Raw genomic sequence first — 19,574 nt, 5'->3', positions numbered from 1 at the left:
AGGTTCAAACCACTCCTTTCACCTGGACCAGCAGCCCTCCCATCTCCTGTCCTGCAAGTCTTAGTTCCAATTCCATTCTCCACCTAACCCTCCCACATTCCCCTTAGCTCCAGAGTTAGCCACTCTCTCTTGCCACTCCCCCTTTGCACTTGGTACTGTCACTGTGCCATATTCCAGCCTACCTTGTATAAGGGTTTTCTTTTGATGTTTTCCCCAAAACCCATTCCTCTCCATCTCAGAAAATCCACCCAGTCTCTCAGGCCAAAAACCTAAGATCATTCCTGTGTGTCCTTTTTTTCTCCATACAATCCCCCACCTCCCTCATCTCCATTAGCTCTAATTCAAACATGTACACATCTGCTCTTTTCTCCCTGTTCGTACTATCACTATAGTCCAAGACACTATCATCCGTGCCTGGATCACTACAATAGCCAATTGACTAATGTTCCTGCTCTCACTCTTCTCCGCACACTTCATTTTCTCCACAGGCAGCCAAAGTGGTTATCTTATTCCTTGACTTCAACTCCCTGGGGACTTCCCATCACTCTTACAACAAAAGCTAAACTCATCCTAATGACATTCATGGCCACACATACCAGCATCTCCAGCCTCATTTCTTGCTGTTGCTGTCCCCCTTGCCTCATTCCAGCCATGCTGGTCTGGTTGTGCCACTCCTGGAATGTACAGAGCTCATTCCTGGATGTTGGCTTTGGCTGATCTCTGACTGCCTGCTCATTCCTGCCTCCAGGTCTTTGGACTAGCTCTTCCCTCTGTCTGGGATATTCTTCCCTTGACTTTTCACCGGTTGGCTTTTCCTTATCGTTCAGGTCTCAGTTAAGATATCACCTGGGGTGGGGGACATTTCTTGACACTGTACCCCACACATTCCCATCATCTATCTTATTTTTTCATAATACGTGTCACTAGTTGAATTGTCCAATTTGTTTACATGTATATTGTAGAACTGTCATTTTCTTATGTATTCCTTTAACCTCAGCACCTAGAATAGTGCCTAGCATGAATTCAGCGTTAGTAGTTATTATCATCATGTATTGAGTGCTTACTAGGTGCCAGACATTGTGCTAAGTACTATGTGTTGTTTAATTTTCACCACAGTCTTTTGAGATAGACACTATTACCCATTTATAATGAGGAGCTGAGGCTCAGAGAGGTTAAGTGACCTTCCTGTTATCAAAAAGGTAAATGGAACCCAGGCGCAGTGACTCACACCTATAATCCCAACACTTTGGGAGCAGAAGGGAGGACCACTTGAGCCTAGGAGTTCAAAACCAGCCTGGACAACATAGTGAGACGCTGTCTCTACAAAAAAATAGTTTTAAAAAATTAGCCAGGCATGGTGGCATGTGTCTGGAGTCCCAGCCACTCCAGAGGCCAAGATGGAAGGATTGCTTGAGCCCAGGAGGTCAAGGCTGCAATGAGCTGTGTTTGCATCACTGCACTCCAGCCTGGGCATCAGAGAGATTCTGTCTGGGGGGGGGTGGGGGGAAAGATAAATGGAGAAGTAGGACTTGATCCCAGGTCTGCATTTTTTTTTTTAACTACTCAGTATTTAATAGTAAGTCGTGTCTTCTTTACCTTTCTAACTCCCCAGTTCAAAAAATATTGGTGGAATTGAACTGCAAAACTTCAGAAGGGAAGAAGGTTGAAGGTCAAGGGGGTATATTTGCCTGAGAGAGAACAGTGACAAGCTGGCCTGCAAACTGGAGTCATGTGACACACACTCACTTATTCCATAAACATAGTATCCCATTGAGTTCCCACCTCTTGCCAGGCTCTGTTCTAGGTGATGAGAATCCAGCTCCTATGAGAATTATTTGCCCCCATTCCCCTATGCCCAGCAAAGGGCTTAGGAGAACTATCTGTGGGAGGTCTGTGCTATTTCATGGATGGGGCATCCACGTCTTCTCTTAGGGAGTCAGGGACCCGCCAAAGCCAACAGCCGGGGCTGTGCCCCTGAGGACCCACACAGGCCCAGGTATGTTTGTTTTGGAGGGGGCTGGATAAAAGAGAGATCAGGATCTTCCTAAGACTGAAAAACAATCAACTCGCTTCCAAAACCTCAACTACCTGAGGCAGACAGAGGTGGGTGGAGAAGTTCCTGTTATTGTTTCACTTGTAGCCCAAGGGGAAAGCATGGATTCCAGCCTTTTTTTAGAGCACAGAGCACTTTCCTGAGTTGGTGGAAGCCCTGCGGTTGACCCATTAGAGGTGAGGCAGAGCTTGGTAATGAAAGGCCCATCCACTGGAAAATATTGCCTCCCCTAGAGACACAGCCTCCCAAGAGCCACTTGGCTCTGCACCAAGCTTCTGTATGGCTTACTGAGAAGGAATACCAACACCCACCTAATTATTATGGAATTAATTCTCTTTGATTCCAACTAGATCCAGTTCTGAAATTTAAATTCCAGTTGGATGCTGTGGATCAGAGGATGATTTGCAACTTTCCACAGAAGCAACCGAGGAATGAGAACAGCAGACGTGGCAATTTGGCCACACTTCCCTTCCATTATGGGATCATAAGGAGAGTACATTGACATTGTCTATTCCCATAAACTATTCAGGACAGCCACAAAAAAGATCTAGTCCTTTGGGATCTCCAGCACCAAAAAAAAAAAAAAAAAAAAAAAAAATCCAATGCTGGGCATGGTGGCTCACATCTGTCTATAATCCCAGCACTTTGGGAGGCTGAGGCAGGCGGATCACCTGAGGTCAGGAGTTCAAGACCAGCCTAGCCAACATGGTGAAACTCTGTCTCTACTAATACAAAAATTAGCTGGGCATGGTGGCTTACACGTGTAGTCCCAGCTACTCCGGAGGCTGAGGCAGGAGAATCACTTGAACCCAGGAGGCGGAGGTTGAGTGAGCTGAGATCGCACCACTGCACTCCAGCCTGAGTGACAGAGTGAGACTCCGTCCCCCCACCTCCAAAAAAAGAAAAATCTATTCTTGTAAAGGGGTTAACAGACCCCAAATGAAGAAAGAGTCTAGATTCTGTTGAATTTGAGTGACAGAGGAAAATATTATGACAAAAAGGAAGATTTAAATTCCAGAAGCATCAAAGTTTAGATATTTCTCTGCAGAATAAATACACAGCAGCCTTTTTTCCATCTTATTGAGCAGAGGGTTTCTAACTAAGGACCCTCCAGTCCTATCCTTCACATTGCAATCGGCGTACTCGCCACTCGGCAAACCTGACTTGACACACCTTTGTGAGAAACTCACCAGTGGCTTCACACTGTGTCGCCCCTGCTCATGCTCCAAAATCCAACCACACTATTCTGTCTCCCATCACTCAGCCTGCTGCACCCAGTCATTTCTGGGCCTTGGCATGTGCTGTTCCCTCTGCCTGAATCCATCTCTTTGTCTAGACACATTTAGGTTCCCCAGCTGTGCACTCCCCTGGTACCTGGCACTGCCCTGTCATCCCACTTTATTGTAAGTGCTTGTTTAACTGTCTGCTCTCCCTGTGGACACTGTGGGGGCAGGGACCATATCTGTGTAGTTTGCCTTGGGATCCCCAGAGCCTTAGTACAGTCCCTGGGACAAAGTGGGAAAAGGAATGGACTCATCAAGTTAGACTTTTCCAATCTGAATGATCTGTGTGCTGCCTCGAAAGTCTGGAGTAGATTAAGAAGTGAAGACAGAAGGATAATGGGGTTGGAATGTGCAAAAGCTGCCTAAGAGGAATGGACGACACATGCCCCTCCTTGCTTTCTCTTCAACTTACCCAGCTCCCGAACTGATGAGCAAGATCCATGGATTTTTTGCTGACCACAGTAACAGAAGAGACTATAAAATTCAGCTTTCCATCTGTTTCTTCATGGTCCAAGAAAATACAGCAATTTCAAACTCCAGGGAGACATGCATTCAAATCGTGAAAGCTTAAACCTAGCCTGTCGTAGAATCCCTTAAGAGTAGCATGAATTTGACTCAGGAAGAAAAGTGAAGAAGGCATCATTTACTCTATAAGGATCGATTCCCTGGTGACCCTTAAAGGGGATGAGTTTGATATTTCCTCATAGCAGTTTTTCCCCTCTGGTCTTCAAAGCCAACCTGCTCAATTCCACAGCTGGTCCTTGCTTCTCTTTCTTTCTGCCGGCGCCAACATGCTCCTCATCATAAGGCCTATCATCAGCTAGTACTCGGCAGACTAGGCTGAAAGAGGAAGCTGGCCTTCCAGTGGGAGTGCTTTAACATCTGTCCTCTTCCACTGTCCAAAACCTGGCTGCTACTTCAATGCAAAAATGATGCCTTTGCTTTTTAATGTTTTATGTTAGAACCAGGGTTAACTGAGAATAGCTGGGGAGAAATGAAAAAAGAATCAGCACCTCCTTTATCTAAAAACATCACATGAGACACTCGGGCGTGCTCAGGAGTCTGATTTCATTCTCCTGGCCACCAGCACACCTTTGCTCCTGGCAGGAAAAAAAAAAAAAAAAAAACAGGGCAGAGGTTCTGAAAAGCCATCAATAGGCTGGTCTCCTGTTATTTGGGACCCAACTAGAGAAGGGAATTTTCAGAAATGTGCTAGAAATACCAGCTCTGCAGAGATTTGACAGCCGGTTTGAAGGCTTCAGGCAGTTTGGATAAGCATCTAGACTTTGGGTACATTTCTGAGCCTGCTCTGTGAGTCCTTTGAAGTGTATCCAACTTGAATAAACCTTCCAGATAACTGGGGCCAGTGCAAAAGCTTTCTTTGGAAATCCCCCTGGAAGTGCCTTGTTGCTTTCTCACAGGGCATCCAGCCCATCAGGACAAGCGATCTAAAAAGTAGAGAAGGAAGAAGCTCAAGAGAGAATGTTTCTATAATGTTCAGTTCACTGTCTTTTTTCCCCTTCCTAGCCTTTTTTACATATGGAGAAGGAGACAACAGATAGATCACCAAACTCCCAGTGGACTTTGAGGAGCGTGAGCTTAGATCTGCTCGTGGCTTGCCCATGACCCCTTTGTACTGATACAACCTGGCTGTTTCTAAAGATCTAGGCTAAAATGTACAGGAAAAGTACCACATATGTTAGAATAATGAAGAATAACAGGAGATGTTATTTGCCCTCCAGAAAGTCATTGCTGGAAGCACTTATAGAGAGCTGGTGACGGGGCCATGCGTTGGTACAGGCAGAAGGTTCCATCTCATTTCCCAGAGAAGCATTCCCTGGCCGCCTAGGACAGAGCTGGAGCCTGTCTTCTCTCCTGTTTGCACAGGTTTTCTAATCACAGAATTACTGGAGCATCAAGAAGTGCCTGCATGCTTGGAAGGGCTTCCAGGCGGATGAACACACCTCAGCGCCGGGTAGCATTTTCCCAGGGTGCAAACCGGACCGGCTCTGGGTCACACTGACAAGGTGAAGTGGATGGGCAAAGAGTGGGTGGGGTACCGAACACTGGTTTCTTTAGGGAATCAAATAGGGAGGGACCTTTAAAGCCGGAAGTGGGGCCTTCCAGCATGCTTTGGTTCACTTGAGAGGAGGGGCTGAATGATGCTCCTTGTCTAACTTAAGAGACGTAGGCATGAAGGACAGGGCACAAGATCCCGAGGAGCAAAGGATCATCAGCTGCCCCTATCCAGCAATATCCCACAGCGCCACTGGCTGACCACAGGCAAGGAGAGAAATACCCTTTATTTTTTACTTTTTATTTTCCTAAGACTGAGTCTCATTATGTTGCCTAGACTGGTCTCAAACTCCTGGGCTCAGGCAATCCTCCCATCTCAGCCCCTTGAATAGCTGGGATTACAGGTGTGTGCCCCTGTACCCAAAATGCTCTTTTTTGATCCTGGGGCTAAATGAGAAAAGGAGGGCAACAGGGAGCTCTGGCTGCAGCACCAGAGGAACCCACTGGAAGGGAAAGGGCAGATAGTTTTGTTTCTTTATTATTTAAAAAATATTAACAGCAATTAAAAATAACACCAACAACAAAAACATTCACAACCTGTCACAGAGTCCTATAAGCTTTGGCCGTTTATTCCCAACGGAGTCCTTCATCCAAAGGCAGGTGGTGATTTCAGCCAAAAGGCCCCTTCATGGTTTTCATGGGTGGGTACTGCTGCTCCATCGGCATGGCCCCAAAGCAGTCAGAGGGGCTACAGTGGCCAGCCTTGCCTGGCTGGCCCATGGGACCCGGGGGCCCAGGAATGCCAGGGATGCCTTGCTGGCCCATTGGTCCTGTTGCGCCCATCTTGCCATAGCCTGGAGGACCTTGAGGACCTAGGGAGGGAAGGGCCACAGAGGGAAAATCAGAAGACCCAGATCATAAGGGGAAAAACCATAATGGCATCAAATAATAACTTACATTTGATGACTGTTTCTCAAGTTACCACATGTTTTCATGAAGACCTAGTCTGATCCTCACATTGATTCAACAATAACAATACTGCTGGCAAGTTTTATTTAGAACTTCCATGTGCCAGGCACAGGGCTGAGTGCTTTTGATGCATTATTCATTGAATCTGCACAATTTCCTGAGAAAGAAGCTATTTTCTAATTTTGTAGATGAGGATACAGGCTCAGAGAGGTTGCACCTCTGCTAAGTTGTGATGCTGGGTCTCAGAGCCAGGTCATCAGGCTTTGGCCATTTTCCTTCAGGCTATACAGCTAAGCATGCATCTTAGAGAGCACTTCCAGAGGGTTTCAATGGCCTCTTCAAGGTGTACAGCCAGTGAGGTGCTGAGTAGAACTTGAACTCGAGTTCCTCGGCCCCAACTCCATGCAGGTCTTTCCTACTGCGTCACGCTAGCCCAGTTTAAGACTTAAGAACAGGCACTGAGTCTTCCGCCCCCACATCCCCACAGGCCCTGGCAGAGTGTCTTGCACACAGCGGCATTACTATAAATGTGGTTGACTGGCCTGTCGTTGTTTGGACTTTGACACAGCTGTGTCATAGAAGAAACGGAAAGAAAAGGGGTCTCTGCTGCTCTGGATTCATGGTCTCAAATGGTGGTTTTCCTACCTGGGGGGCCGGGAAGACCGTTTTCTCCTGCAATGCCAACACCAATGTCCCCCTTTTCACCTTTGGTACCAGGCAGTCCTGGAACAAAAGAAATAAAACAAGTCCTATCCCTGAGCAGAAAAATGACGCAGCCAGTCAGATTACTTGAAACACACACACATACACACACACACACACACACACACACACACATATCCCATATTCACAACAGACCTCATGGAATACTTAGGTCTGCCCCAGAGGACTACATGTGTCCCTTGGAAACTAGGGCAGAGCTACCTCTCATTCCTGGCAAGCCCTGCCGTCCTTCTCTGCCAATCTGACCAGGGAGCCCAGGTGACCCTGGAGCGCCTGGCCTGCCGGGAGCACCATCCTTCCCTGGGGGCCCTGGTCGTCCCGGAGCCGCCGCCATCTCCATGGGGAACTGCATCCTGGAGGTGTAGTAAGCCATTCTCTCTGTAAAAAAAAGGACAAGGACAGGGACAGGTCAGAGGGTCCCCCGGGGACTCAGAATGACTGCAGATGCCGCATATAGGTCAGCAGCATGGAGTCCACAGCAGCCTTCCTTCACAGGGATGTCAGGGCAAGGAGTATGGCGGTCAGTCTCCCAAGGGGGGGTCCCATGTCCTGGCCTCCACATCGCTCCCCATGGAGATCCTTCCAAAGCACAGATCTGACTGTGGCATCTCTGCTCCAACAGCCCTCATTAGTTCACCACCGGCTTCAGAATAAAGCCTGGATCCCTTGCTTGGCATTCAAGGTCTGCTTCCCAAGCAAGACGTTCAGCCCCTTCAGGACAGGGCCTGTGTTTCCCCCAGTCCCTGGCACATCAATGTTGGATGAACAAATGAACAGAAAAAACACTTCAAATAAACCACCCCAGCCATCTTCCAGTGCCACTCGCCCCTGTATTTAGAGCTCACTTCAGGCAGACTCGTTTGATACCAATTTTCTTGTCTGTCTCCTTTGCTCAAGTAGGGGCTTGGGGAACGCGGGAGGGAATCATTTTATCTCTGAACAGAGCAGGTGACAAGGAAGGTCTGAAGGATAATTGAACATCTGCCTGTCAACCCCAGGCCTGTGAGTGTGTGGAGGGTGAGAGCAGGAGGACATTGAGCTTTAAGGAAAAGGAGGCCAAAGCAGGGCAGAGAAGTCTCAGGAAGGGCAGGCAGCACCCACTGCCACCCAGCTGGCTGCCAGTTACCATCAAACATTTTAATGATCTCTTGTCTGATGAACCTCTTGATTTCATCATAATTCACCATGTCTCCCTGAAGAAAGAGAAGAAAACCTGCCTCAATTATACTTCCAAGCCTGGCACTTTCCCCCTATGGAAATAAAGGATGGGGAGGAAGGCAAAGGTCCCAGGAGCCTCCCACAGATTCTTTTTTTTTTTTTTTTTTTTGAGACAGAGTCTCACTTTGTCACCCAGACTGGAGTGCAGTGGCGCGATCTCGGCTCACAGCAACCTCCATAAGTCCTTAATCCAAAATCCTAACCACCCAGAAATGGTACAAAACATTTTGTGCTTAAGTGCATTTTTCTGGGGTGAGGGTCCTGTCTTCCCCACCCTTCCGCACACAGTTAAGAGCCGCCCTCTGTGGGAGCCATGCTCTTTCCCACAGAATGTCAGCAGGAGCTTGGAAGATGATCTGTGCTCCACCCCACATGCCTGCTCTATGGGACAGTGCCCACAGCCGCCAGCCTTCCCCCTTACCATGGAGCCAGGCACACCAGGCAAGCCAGGGCTCCCTGAAGGCCCTGGAGCTCCAGGGTGGCCTCTCTCTCCTGCAGGGCCTGGTGGCCCAACAGGCCCCATGGAACCACTCTTGCCAGGCCCACCAGGCATGCCGGCTCTCCCCTTCTCTCCTGCCTGGCCCTTCTGTCCTGCGGCTCCCGGATCACCCTACAAAGACAGATACTTAGTGCTGTCAAATTTACATCATGATGTCTCACCAATCTGCCCTTTTCTCTCCATCCTCCCACCAGGCCCCCAGTGTCTCCCTCTAGACTGTGGCCACAGCATCCTGACAGGTCACTCCGCCTCACTGCCCCAGAGTGGTCCTTCTAGAAGAGTTCTCCTGGCATTACTCCCTTTACTCTCTGCTTAGAAATTCTGATGGCTCCCAAATGTCCTCAGGATAAAGCACTCATTCGTTGGCTGGGCATGCAAGGCCATTCATGATGTGGTCCTGATCTTTCCTTCCTCAGCCTCCTCTCCCCACCCTCCACCTCCCGCCAGACCTCACTGGTGATAATTCTCTGCTTCTGCCATGTTGTTGTGGTCCTCCTGGCCTGAAATCCCTTTCTCCTCCTCTCTCTCTACCCAGTGCACCCCTCCAGAGCTGAAGCTGCCGTTCCCGTTCTCTCCATAGCCTCTCCGACTCCCCAGGCTGGGTTAGGTGCTCCTCCCTCTCATCCCACAGCACTATGTCTCATCATCTTCTGGAAAACTTGTCAATCCCTAGTGTAAGTGTGACTGGTCTATTGTGAGCACCTATTGTTCAGGGACCTCTGTTTACCTGAGGCCAGGACAAGAGCCTGGAATGTGAGCAGGAGCAAGGGGGTACTCGGGAAATGGAAGCAATGAATGAATGAATCAGTCAATCACTGTATAAATGAACTGGAGATTTCCTTCCTCACAACCAATAAAAACCTACCCGGGGGGCCGGGTAATGACCCCATAGGAGAAATTTTCAGACATTATGCTGCTCCAAGTTCTGCAATTTTTTACCTTGCCCAGTGGCCTTCCTGTGTCTCCTCTCTGTGGCTAAAGTCATAACTTGGAGCTGGGCTACATCCACTCATGAGCTTCTCCTCTCAAACCCAGCCAGTGCCCACTCACCTTGGGACCAGGAGGTCCATAGAGTCCCTGCTTTCCAGGGGGTCCCTAGAGGAAAGCAAAAGTCAGAGCTGAAGTCCGGGCAGCATCTCTGAGGCTCCCTGGGGAGGGAGGAGCGGTGAAGAGGCCCTTTCCACAGCCCAAGGCCCCCAAGTGTGTCCAACCAGGCTCTGTGTGAGCAAGGACTGCAGCCTCCCTGCCCGCAGAGGGGCTGACAGCTGGAAGGGAGAGTAATGGCTTCTGGAGCATGGCCTTGTTGAAGCGTGTTGGTTGGGCCCCCATCACAGATGAAGAGTCGAGAAGAAGTCAGAATGAGAGGGCCAGTCTGTGGCATACTGGGGGGCCTGGAAAGACCTGGTGCCCAGGAGATGTTTGTTTGGAATTTATTATTATCATTATTATTGTTGTTGTTGTTGTTGTTTTCTTTTTGACCAGGTACAGAGTTTTAAAAAATGGTAAAACAAATCTCACTCCCATCCTTGGCCTCAAGTCTCTAATTCCTCTCCCCAGGACAACAAGGGTTAACAATTTCCTGTATATCTGTCCAGAGATAGTCCGTACATAGACGGAATGTTTACTGAATAAATGAAGAGGAGTCAGGGCAAGGTGAGGAGGGAGAAGCATCCCCAAGGAAACAGAGAAGACCAGTACAACCGTACCTCTTTGCCAGCTGCACCATCCGTACCAGGTTCACCCTGGGGAGTAGACAGCAATGGAGACGTGATGAGCTCCATCCCAGTTTGGTGTCAGATGCCTCACCGTGTACACAGGGCATGCCCAGCCCCCTGTTCCACTCAGAGGCCACGATCCTCCAGCCCTCACCCTCTGACACTCTGGGCCATGGAAACTCAGACCCCCACCCCCTACTCCAGCCTGATCCCAGAGCCTCAACAGCTCCCAGCCCCCATCTACAAGAGCTTTACAAGGGAAGAACAGACCGTGCCTGCCTTGCTGTGTGCTTGGATCCTGGCACCTTACACACTCCCTGGCTCTGAGTCTATGTTAAACGTTTGCTGAATGAACACATGAGCAGCCTGAGCCGGCCCCCTCCCCGAGACCAGCAAGGCTGCCTCCTTTGGCCAGCCCCCTTCTGATGGCTGCTGGGGAAGAGGACTCTGATTGCTAGGTAAGTGGGAGATTCATCCAGGGGCCATGGAGGCTCCTGAGCCTGCAAAAAGGGAGGCAGGGTCCTTGGCACGAATCAGGGCGAATAGGTGTGGTGAGACTGGGCCCTCCTGGCAGATGGGCTAACTAGAGTCAGACACCCCAGCCCAGGCCACCAGCTGCACGGTCACTGCTGCTGCCCCCCAGAAAAAGTCTGTGTTGACGGAACGCATCCTGATGGGTCCCAGGAGACCTGGGTCCCTGCCTCTGCTCTCCCAGGAGACTTTTCATCCCTGACCCTGGCAATCAGTTGCACCTGATGGGGTTCACCTGTCTGGAACTTTTAAGAGAGGTAGATTTTCAGAGTGGCTAAGGACCAAGTTCTGGAGTCAGGCAGGCTGGGGTCAAGTCAGAGCTCTTCCACTCACTAGCTATGTGACTCCGAGCAACCTGCCTCTAAGGAAACCTTGCAGAGCCCCCGTTTCCTCATCTGTAAAACGGGGACAATCAGATCCACTAAATGGGGCTGCAGCACAGATTAAGACAAAATGCACAGCAAGCACTTAGTCCACCATTCGGCACACATCGATGACCGATATATCAGCGCTCTTAGTGTTAAACGTGAGCTGAGACCAAGTCCTGGTTTCCGAGGACCTCGGGAAGTTACAGTAACAGCACTGCATTTCTGCTTCCTGACATTTAGCAAGATTTTCTGTGGTTACCGACAAGCTGCCCCGGGGAAGGGGCAGGGGCAGAACAGGGACACATAGCCGAGGGGTCTGCAGAAGGTTGATGCTGTGGCACCGTCACAGGCAGTGACCTCGTGTGCAGCCTGGCACAGCACTGCCTTGCAGGGCCTGTTCTTCCAAACTCAGCATGATCCTCAGGCCTGAGCACCACGCTGCCATCCTGCCATGCTGACAGCCTCTCTTTCCTTGGAGACCCCAGATATATTGTGCTGTGCTCAACGGGCCTTAAGCCAACTGACTCTTTCCCCCTGGGCTATGCTGTGGGATGTGGGATCTTACCGGGGGGCCAGGGTGTCCAGGGGGGCCGGGCTGGCCTGGGAGGCCTGCAAGGCCCCTTTCTCCGGTGGCTCCTCGGTCTCCTTTTAGACCCTAGAGAATAGGAAGGGGGACAGTGAGAGGGGAGGGAAGCAGGCAAAATGGACCCCCATGTAGACAGAGACAGACACCCCATCCTGTGCCAGGGACTACAGGGAGAGGTGGCACTGCCTGAACTTGCAACAGGACTCTGAGATGACCTCCAGCCCTCTCCAAAGCCCTCTACCACATCCTGGAAGGCGAGATCTTTGGAGGCCGGAGGGGCTGACGCCAGGGAAGTAGGGGATGAGACAAAGTGTTCTGCATCCCCACACTTGCTCTGAATGGCGCCACAGCCAAGCAGGGCAAAACTCCTGGGAGGGAGGAAGGAGCGGAGTGTGCCACTCACCACTGCAGAGATCCCAGCGGGTCCTGGCTGGCCTGGAGGCCCTGGTGGCCCCTAAAGAGAGATGAGTCAGTGGGATAGAAACAGGTTCTAACAGTAAGAACCCTGGGAGGCACAGGGCCTGACAGCAGGAGCCAGCTCTAAACTGCAGCGCCTCCATTTCCTCTGGAAACCTTCCTTCGCTCTGGTCTTGCACTTGAGCTTCTGACAAGATTTGCGCCCAGAGCTGAGGCCTGGGGGTCCTGGGCACACAGGACCCTCCCTCCAACGCAGGCTGGGTGGAGCATCTGGGGCTGTGCTGAGGGAGATGATCTGAAAGCCATGGCCAGAGGCCAAGTGCAGAGGAGAAAGGCCTGGGGGAGTTACTCCATGGCCTAGGTGGCTACTGAGACCCCTGCTTCCCTAAAGGCAGCCCACTTCCTGCTGGTCTATGGAGAAGGGAAGACCAGGAGCTGGGGGTCTGTGTAGCAGGGGGGGAGGGGCAGGGCTTGGCACTGACCCCGCCATCCACAGTGACAAGGAGCCAACGCTCGCTGGCCAACACTGGGGTGCACAGGACTCCAATACCCAGACAGACCCGGCTGCTGCACTAGGGCGGCATCTAAAATGCCCTCCTCTAGCTCTGATGCCTACATCCATGCCTCTGCAGTGTAAAAGGTCACCTCCCTGGTCAGAGTGACAACTTCTCTGAACCCCCCGGGCACTTGGGTCTCTCTCAGAGCGCTTCCCTTCACACGCCCAGGTGGCACGTTCCAGAGGCCATAGCCTGTGTTCTATTCATCTCCAGTCTCCTGGGGTGGAAGTGTCCAGCATGGAGACTGCCACACTGCAAGACGACGGGGCCAGACGGACAGAAGTGAGAGGCAGAACCCTGCACCCCCTTGGCCCCAGCCCCACTGAGTCTCCAACGGGGCCACGCTTCTGAGCGCGCCTCCCCCTGTCATCTGCAATGTGAGGGGGAACCAGGCTCAATATGGCGTTCCCAATCCAGGGCCTCTGGACCCCTTGAGATGCATAAAAATAGTGATGGGGGCCTGAGAGTTCTTTTTTTTTTTTTGGTCGTGAACTATTTTTAACATTTCCAAGAGCCTCCTGGAAATTATTATGCAGCCAGCCACAACAGGGCTGCAACAAAATGCCAGTATCTTCACTTTTCTCTGGAGTCCCATCAGCTCAGTGCCGTCACACTGATCAAAGGCACTGCCTGGCAGTCGTCTATGTTAGTGATGAGTCAAGTAGACAGGAAATTCATTATTGCTTGATAAATGTCCTCTCCAAGTCACCTCATCTTGGGAAACACACCACCTATTTACCCAGTTGCCCAAGCCAAATGCAGAAGTGACCCCTGGTTCCTCTGTTTCTGTCACTCTGTCTCCCCAGCCCCAATCCAGCTCATCAGCAAGTCCCCCAAGCCTGGCATGGCGCAGGGGCTCCCCCCGAGCCTGGCATGGCGCAGGGGCTCCACGATTATTTGTTGACTGAATGACCTTCATCTGATAAGTGAACTTGAATGTGCCCAGAAAATAAGAAAATAACAAAAAGCCTGGAAACCACAGAAAGAGTGGCCCCAGTGCCCCGTCTAGCTCCCATGGCTGGGGCAGCCCCTATGGCAAGTTCTCTCAGGTCATGACAGCCTATGCGCCACCACCCACCCCGCCAAAATGCTAATTCTTATGGAGACAGAGACAAAAGTGGTTCAACTCACAACGTGGCCGGGGGGACCAGGTCTTCCCTGGGGTCCCATGGCACCAGGTTCACCCTGCAGGAGCCAGAAAAAGGAAAAAATGACACTGAAACTGACTGGCTTGCACCATGTGGCTGTCGGGTGGGAGGGGGCTAGGCAGAATAGGTGGTAATGCCAATGGCCAAAGGAGCCGGGCCAATTCCCAGCCTCCAGACCCAAGTCTCCCAGAGAGTTAGGTAGAGAAGGCGGACCCTCAGCCTGAGCAGGCCAGGCCCTGCCTTTTTAGGTTGGCGACCCAGCAACCTCCAGGGAGCAGAACCAGTTACAATCCTTAAGAGGAGAGAGAAAGTTCAAGACGTGCAGTGTTGGGTGACACCCCTCCCAGAAGGCTGAGGACGGAAAGCAGCCAATTTGCCAGTGAGCAGGAAGAAGCAGCTACATCCCAGACTCCTCAGAGTCCAAAGGCAAACTGAAGGCAGCCGTGTGGATCCCTGGTCCTCACCTCTGCACCAGGCCGGCCAGTGCTGCCAGGGGGACCTGGTTTGCCACAGTCACCCTAGAAGAGAGAAGAACAGCTGGAGCTCACCAGACCTTCACTTGACGTCCCTACCCCAAGTCAACCTCACATCAGAGGGGCCCTGCCACCTGCCCCAGCTTTGGCCAGAGGCCCTCTGATGCCCTCCAGCTGGTAGACAGAGAAACCCTGACCCAGTCTGCTGCCAGGCACCGGTGGCCCCAGAGGCTCTGATGCTGGGATGGCCTCTCTGCCCAGGATAGGCTGCCATGTCCGCCTGGGGGCAGGCCTTCAGGAAAGCAGACACAACCTGCTTGGCAGAGGTCACCAGCCCTTACCTTAGGTCCTGGGAGGCCAGGATGTCCTGTTTTCCCCTTGAAGCCCTGAAAGAAAAGGCAGGGAGTTCTCCTGTCCCTCATGTCAGCTGGGGCCTCTTCCCACTCCTCCTTCCTCAGTTCAAACCATTCAAACCAATCCAAAGTCATAACACGGTCCATGGAAGATCTGGATTTGAGCTGTTGCAGCCACCCAGACAGAAGCTGCAACTTCGCAGCTTCCAACTCCTTCCTCCAGCTCAACTTACCGGTGGTCCCATGAGTCCAGGGGGGCCAGCAGGACCAGGGTCCCCCTAGGAAAAGAGACGAGGAGGATTGAGACAAGAATTTTGCTCAGCTTGTATCCAACTCATACCACTGTCCTCCCCTCTCTCAAGCCCTCCTCAGCTATCCCAGGATGGAGGGAAGAATCCAAACCTGGCTCAGCCTCTGACTGGCTGTGGATCCTCAGTGACTTCCAGCCCCTCTCTGGGCCTTAGCTTTCCTTCTTTGGGATATATAAGGGGGCTGACTTTGATATTCTACCCTGTCCCATGGCCCCAGCCCTTTCAGATTCCCCAGCAAAACCCAAGGAGCCAGGGCTTGCTCAAGTCCTTCCATGTCCACACCCTGATTCTTCCTGAAGCCCAGCCTGGTTTCCTCGGCTGTCTGAGTTTCTGCATACATAGTGCCTTCACCATCTGCCTTTGGTGAGACCTAGCTCGCCTAACCTGCTTAAGGCCACTAGGAGAACTGGGAAGCCAAGGGGCTGTGATGCCATCGGGGAGCTGGAGTGCAGAGAAAGACAGACCAAGGAGGGCATGGGTGCCTCCTGACAAAGACAGGGATACGTTGGTTCTTTCCATCAAGGTTACCTTGACTTTGGCTCCCTTGGCAAAAAGGAGGGGAAGGGATGCTTGCCCTCCCAGCCCATCATCTCACCCTCAAGCCAGGCTTGCCGTCCTTCCCATCCAGACCATCCAGACCGGCGGGGCCCTGGAAACAGGAAAGAGGCATTTCTGCATGCTGGTGCGGGAGCCCTAGGAGGTGGGAGACCTGGCCCAGCCCCTCAGTTCTCTCCACCCCTCCCCTGACTCCCATCCCAGCACACACACACGTGCACCACACACGTGCACCACACACATGTGCACACACCCCACACACCTGCCACACTAAAAGGGCACACACTCACCTGAATCCCAGGAGGTCCCGGTGGCCCAGGGGAACCAGGCATGCCTGATGGGCCTCGAATCCCTTCACTGCCCTGGAAACCATCCCCCCCCCACCAATAAAGTCATCAGGGCTTTGCCCTCCCTGTGGAGACCAGGCCCTGGGTCAAGGGTCCTGGTGACTGCTGGAATCAGGACAGCTGGCTTCTGGGCCCAGTCTGTCCCTGTCTAACTGCATATGTGCCACTCATTGCCTCCCCAGGAGGATCTGTCTTCATCTGCAAAGCATCCCCTTTCCTTGCTGCCCCATGAGGAAGGGACAGGGCATCTTCTCCAGTGCTGACCCAGGGGCTGGCATGGCAGGGGCTCAGTAGCATGTGCTGAACTGAAAGCACAGCTTCAATCCACTGCGAATGCTGCCTGTTGCATTCTACTCCTCCATCAGACCCTCTGCCTCCTCCCCACCTACCTCCCTGCCTTTCCCCCCACCCCAATAGACATGGGCCGGGGCTGCACAAAGGCCTCAACAGCGCACCCAGTGCCATGTGGGCTCTGATTCCCCAAGATGAAAAAGTGGGTGCCCCTGTCCTCAAGGAGCTCACAATCCAGTGAGGGTCACGGGCCCAACACAACCAGGGGCAATACAACAGTCCATGTGTTCTGTGTGGAAAGGAGCTGAGGGAGCCCAGAATGGGGAGCAGTTCCCTCTGGCTGGGGATCAGGGAAAGTGTCACAGAAGTGTCACCAGACGCTAGACTCTGGGATTGGGCAGGTGGAAGAGAAAAGCACATGCCAAAGGGAACCTAAGAGAAGGATAAAGATTTGCAAGTGGTCACATGCCTGGCCTGGCCAGGGTGTCTGGGGGAGCCTGTGGGACGGGCCAGCAGGCAGAAGAGGCTGGAAGAGTCACCTTAATGAGTGGGGGCCCTGAACGCTGTGCTAAACTTTATTGAACAGTCAGTGGTTTTTAAGCTGTACTTCTCAGAGCGCTGGGGCTCCTGTGGGAGTCTCGAAGCTGGGGGCATGAAGTGGGGACTGAAGAGGGGGACTCCAGGACCCCCACCGTTGTCTCAGCCAGGGAACTCCACTTGTGTTTGTTTTGTAGATTGAGGTTTTTACATTTGCTTTTATGTGATAAAAAGGCTCTGGGACTACAAAATAAAGTCTAAAAACCCCTGCTACAGGCACTGGGGAGCCACTGAAGGTTCAAAGCAGAAGAGTGATGAGAACTGATGCATGGATTGGAGTTTACTAGAAAAGGCAGGGGGAGGCAAGCAGCATAGCAGGGGAGGCTGCTGCATTCTCCCAGTGTGGAGAGGGTGGCTGCCCTGGATCAGTGGCTGTAGGGTGGTCAAGGGAAGGGATCCCACTAGAGAGACTCAGCAAAGGGGAAAAAGAACTTGGGGGGGCATTGCAATGCCACCAGCCACCAGGAGGGGTCAGCACAGCCCCAACCAATGTTGGCCCCCACTGGGAGTTGGGATGAAGAACCACTGGCCAGAGGTTTGGGATTCTCTGCAATGACCAGCCTAAGGAGAGCAGGGGCTGCCACTCAGGTCCTCTGCAGGGAAGGCAAGTGAAGAGAGCTAGCAACCACCACTGTCCCAACCATGGCTGATCAGCGTGGGCTCTGGGGAGGTAGTGAGGGTCCCAGGTCCTCCTGGAGCTGGGAAGGAAGTCTCAGCTCTGCTGCTAACACCACTGTGTGCCTCTGGGCTGCCCCAAGCCTTATGGGCATCAGTTTCCTCACCTGCACAGTGAGACGTTCATGTGTGTGCTCTCAGGGGAAAGAGGCTCTCCACAAGGCTGTAGGCTCCTACCTGTCCCTCTGGACCCAGATGCCCCCGACCCCCAGCTCATAAGTCAATCTTGGGGCTTCTTATACCACCCACTCAGCACATCTAGGGAGCCCAGAGGTTGGGCCGAGACAGGGATGTCAGCCCCAAACCAAGGCAGAGCCATGTCTCCAGCATTTATCAAGCCAAAGTCAAGAGCAGCCAGCATAGGAGCTCCCCCAACTGCTGCTCCCCCAACCCTTGCCACCAGGCAGGACACAGGCCACCCCTGCCCTCTCTGGGCCCTTGGGGACAACTGGAGCATGGCTACCCAGGAGGAGCCCATTCCCCTTCCACATTGGTGTCCTCCTTCAGGACGTGCTTCCCCTTCTCTCAGCTCCTTGCTCGTCCTCCCGCCCAGGAGACGAAGGTGGCCTGGGCTGCCTGTCGCATTCTAGTCCTCCATCAGACCGCCGCCTCCTCCCCACCTACCTCCCTGCCTTCCCCCCCATCCCGGCAGACAAGGACCTGGGCTGAACAGAGGCCGCAGGCATCCTGGGCCAAGCAGACATCCCGAGGAGCCCACTGGTCCGCTGCAGGCCGTGTCAGCCTCCAGCAGTCACTGGGCCCATCCTGGAGGCCTCTTTTTCCAGCCTTGATGCAACTGGGTCAGTCTTGGAATTTCCTGAAAGCCTGATGCTAGGGGTGGGACAAGGGCATGGGAGCTGCATGGCTCAGATCTGTGACTTTGGCCAGCCCGGGGTCCTGCTCACCTTCTCTGCTTGAGGGCCAGGTGGGCCAGGTGCTCCAACTTTGCCTGGGAATCCAGGGGGACCCTGTATCAACAAAGGGGCAGGTAGGAATGAAAGTGGGGCTGGAGGGGGAGCTCCCCTTCTTTCTTCTTCCTGTGTGTGATGCACTGTTGTTAATGCAATTCATTTCGACTTCCTAGAAGCACCACCCGGGAGCATGACATCTGCCGGGCCTGCCGGGCTGGGGCCCACCCAAGAGGCTGGGCTCTCAGGTCCTGGTTCCTGGAATCAGGCCTGGCCACCCAGGCCGTTCTCCCCTGCCTCTCCCCTCTTCTCCCCAGGACTATCCTCCCCTAGCCTGGCCTGGTCAGGCCTGCCCCTCCCGATGAGACCACATCAGACAGAGCCGGCTTTGTGTCTTCTTCACTCACCGGTGGGCCCGGAAAGCCTGGCTGGCCTTGAAATCCCTAGGGTGAGAAGCAAGGGACAGTGTACTGTGCCATCCCCTCTCTCCTGCCTGGCTGCCCAGGAGGAAAGAGTGACAGGTGGGGCACCCTCAAACCCACGGGCGTTGCTCTCCCCTCGGCCCACCATGGCTGGCAGGTAAGGCTCTGGGCATGAGGTAGGTAACAGCCCAAGGACAGGTAGGGTGGGGAGACTAGAGCTGGTGATCATCAGGGACCCAGCCCCTTCTCTGCCTCCCTGCAGCTGGGTCCCAATCGTCACTCACCTGGTCGCCCTTCTCACCCGAGTTCCCTTGGGGTCCTCGCTCTCCTCTGGGACCCTGTCACCCACAGAGAACAATGCAGCCGAAACCTAATCTTCCTGCCCTCAGATCCCAGGACAAGATCAGGACTACGTCTCCCCATGCCCTCCTTCACTCACCGCTGGGCCTGGGGGGCCCGGGAGGCCTTCAGATCCTGGGGGGCCCTAAGGACACAAAGGAACAGAATCAGTCACTCCTCCTGGGGAGGTGAAGGATGAGGTAGGGGGATGTGACAGGGG

General features: G+C 52.9%; 1 protein-coding gene across 8 annotated transcripts in view; it reads right to left on the bottom strand.

The window, feature by feature from the left end:
* Positions 1 to 5,874: 5,874 nt before the first annotated feature.
* COL16A1 (collagen type XVI alpha 1 chain) overlaps positions 5,875 to 19,574 on the bottom strand; it is a 51,467-nt gene continuing 37,767 nt past the window's right edge. For all 8 annotated transcript variants that reach the window (XM_077964889.1, XM_077964892.1, XM_015133782.3 and 5 more), the window contains 19 exons: positions 19,455 to 19,499; positions 19,300 to 19,353; positions 19,001 to 19,036; positions 18,591 to 18,653; positions 16,066 to 16,137; positions 15,816 to 15,869; positions 15,143 to 15,187; positions 14,898 to 14,942; positions 14,548 to 14,601; positions 14,067 to 14,120; positions 12,365 to 12,415; positions 11,941 to 12,030; positions 10,468 to 10,503; positions 9,812 to 9,856; positions 8,684 to 8,872; positions 8,171 to 8,237; positions 7,246 to 7,422; positions 6,967 to 7,044; positions 5,875 to 6,224 (listed from right to left, as the gene is read on the bottom strand). In XM_077964889.1, coding sequence (XP_077821015.1) covers positions 6,022 to 6,224; positions 6,967 to 7,044; positions 7,246 to 7,422; positions 8,171 to 8,237; positions 8,684 to 8,872; positions 9,812 to 9,856; positions 10,468 to 10,503; positions 11,941 to 12,030; positions 12,365 to 12,415; positions 14,067 to 14,120; positions 14,548 to 14,601; positions 14,898 to 14,942; positions 15,143 to 15,187; positions 15,816 to 15,869; positions 16,066 to 16,137; positions 18,591 to 18,653; positions 19,001 to 19,036; positions 19,300 to 19,353; positions 19,455 to 19,499 — 1,458 coding nt within the window. In that variant the 3' untranslated portion in view covers positions 5,875 to 6,021. The remainder of the gene's footprint in view (positions 6,225 to 6,966; positions 7,045 to 7,245; positions 7,423 to 8,170; positions 8,238 to 8,683; positions 8,873 to 9,811; positions 9,857 to 10,467; positions 10,504 to 11,940; positions 12,031 to 12,364; positions 12,416 to 14,066; positions 14,121 to 14,547; positions 14,602 to 14,897; positions 14,943 to 15,142; positions 15,188 to 15,815; positions 15,870 to 16,065; positions 16,138 to 18,590; positions 18,654 to 19,000; positions 19,037 to 19,299; positions 19,354 to 19,454; positions 19,500 to 19,574) is intronic.

Source organism: Macaca mulatta, chromosome 1 (assembly GCF_049350105.2).
Source record: "Macaca mulatta isolate MMU2019108-1 chromosome 1, T2T-MMU8v2.0, whole genome shotgun sequence".
NCBI classification, from domain to species: domain Eukaryota; kingdom Metazoa; phylum Chordata; class Mammalia; order Primates; family Cercopithecidae; genus Macaca; species Macaca mulatta.
The sequence above is the reverse complement of the archived record's forward strand: the minus strand, read 5'-3'. Positions and strand labels throughout refer to the sequence as shown.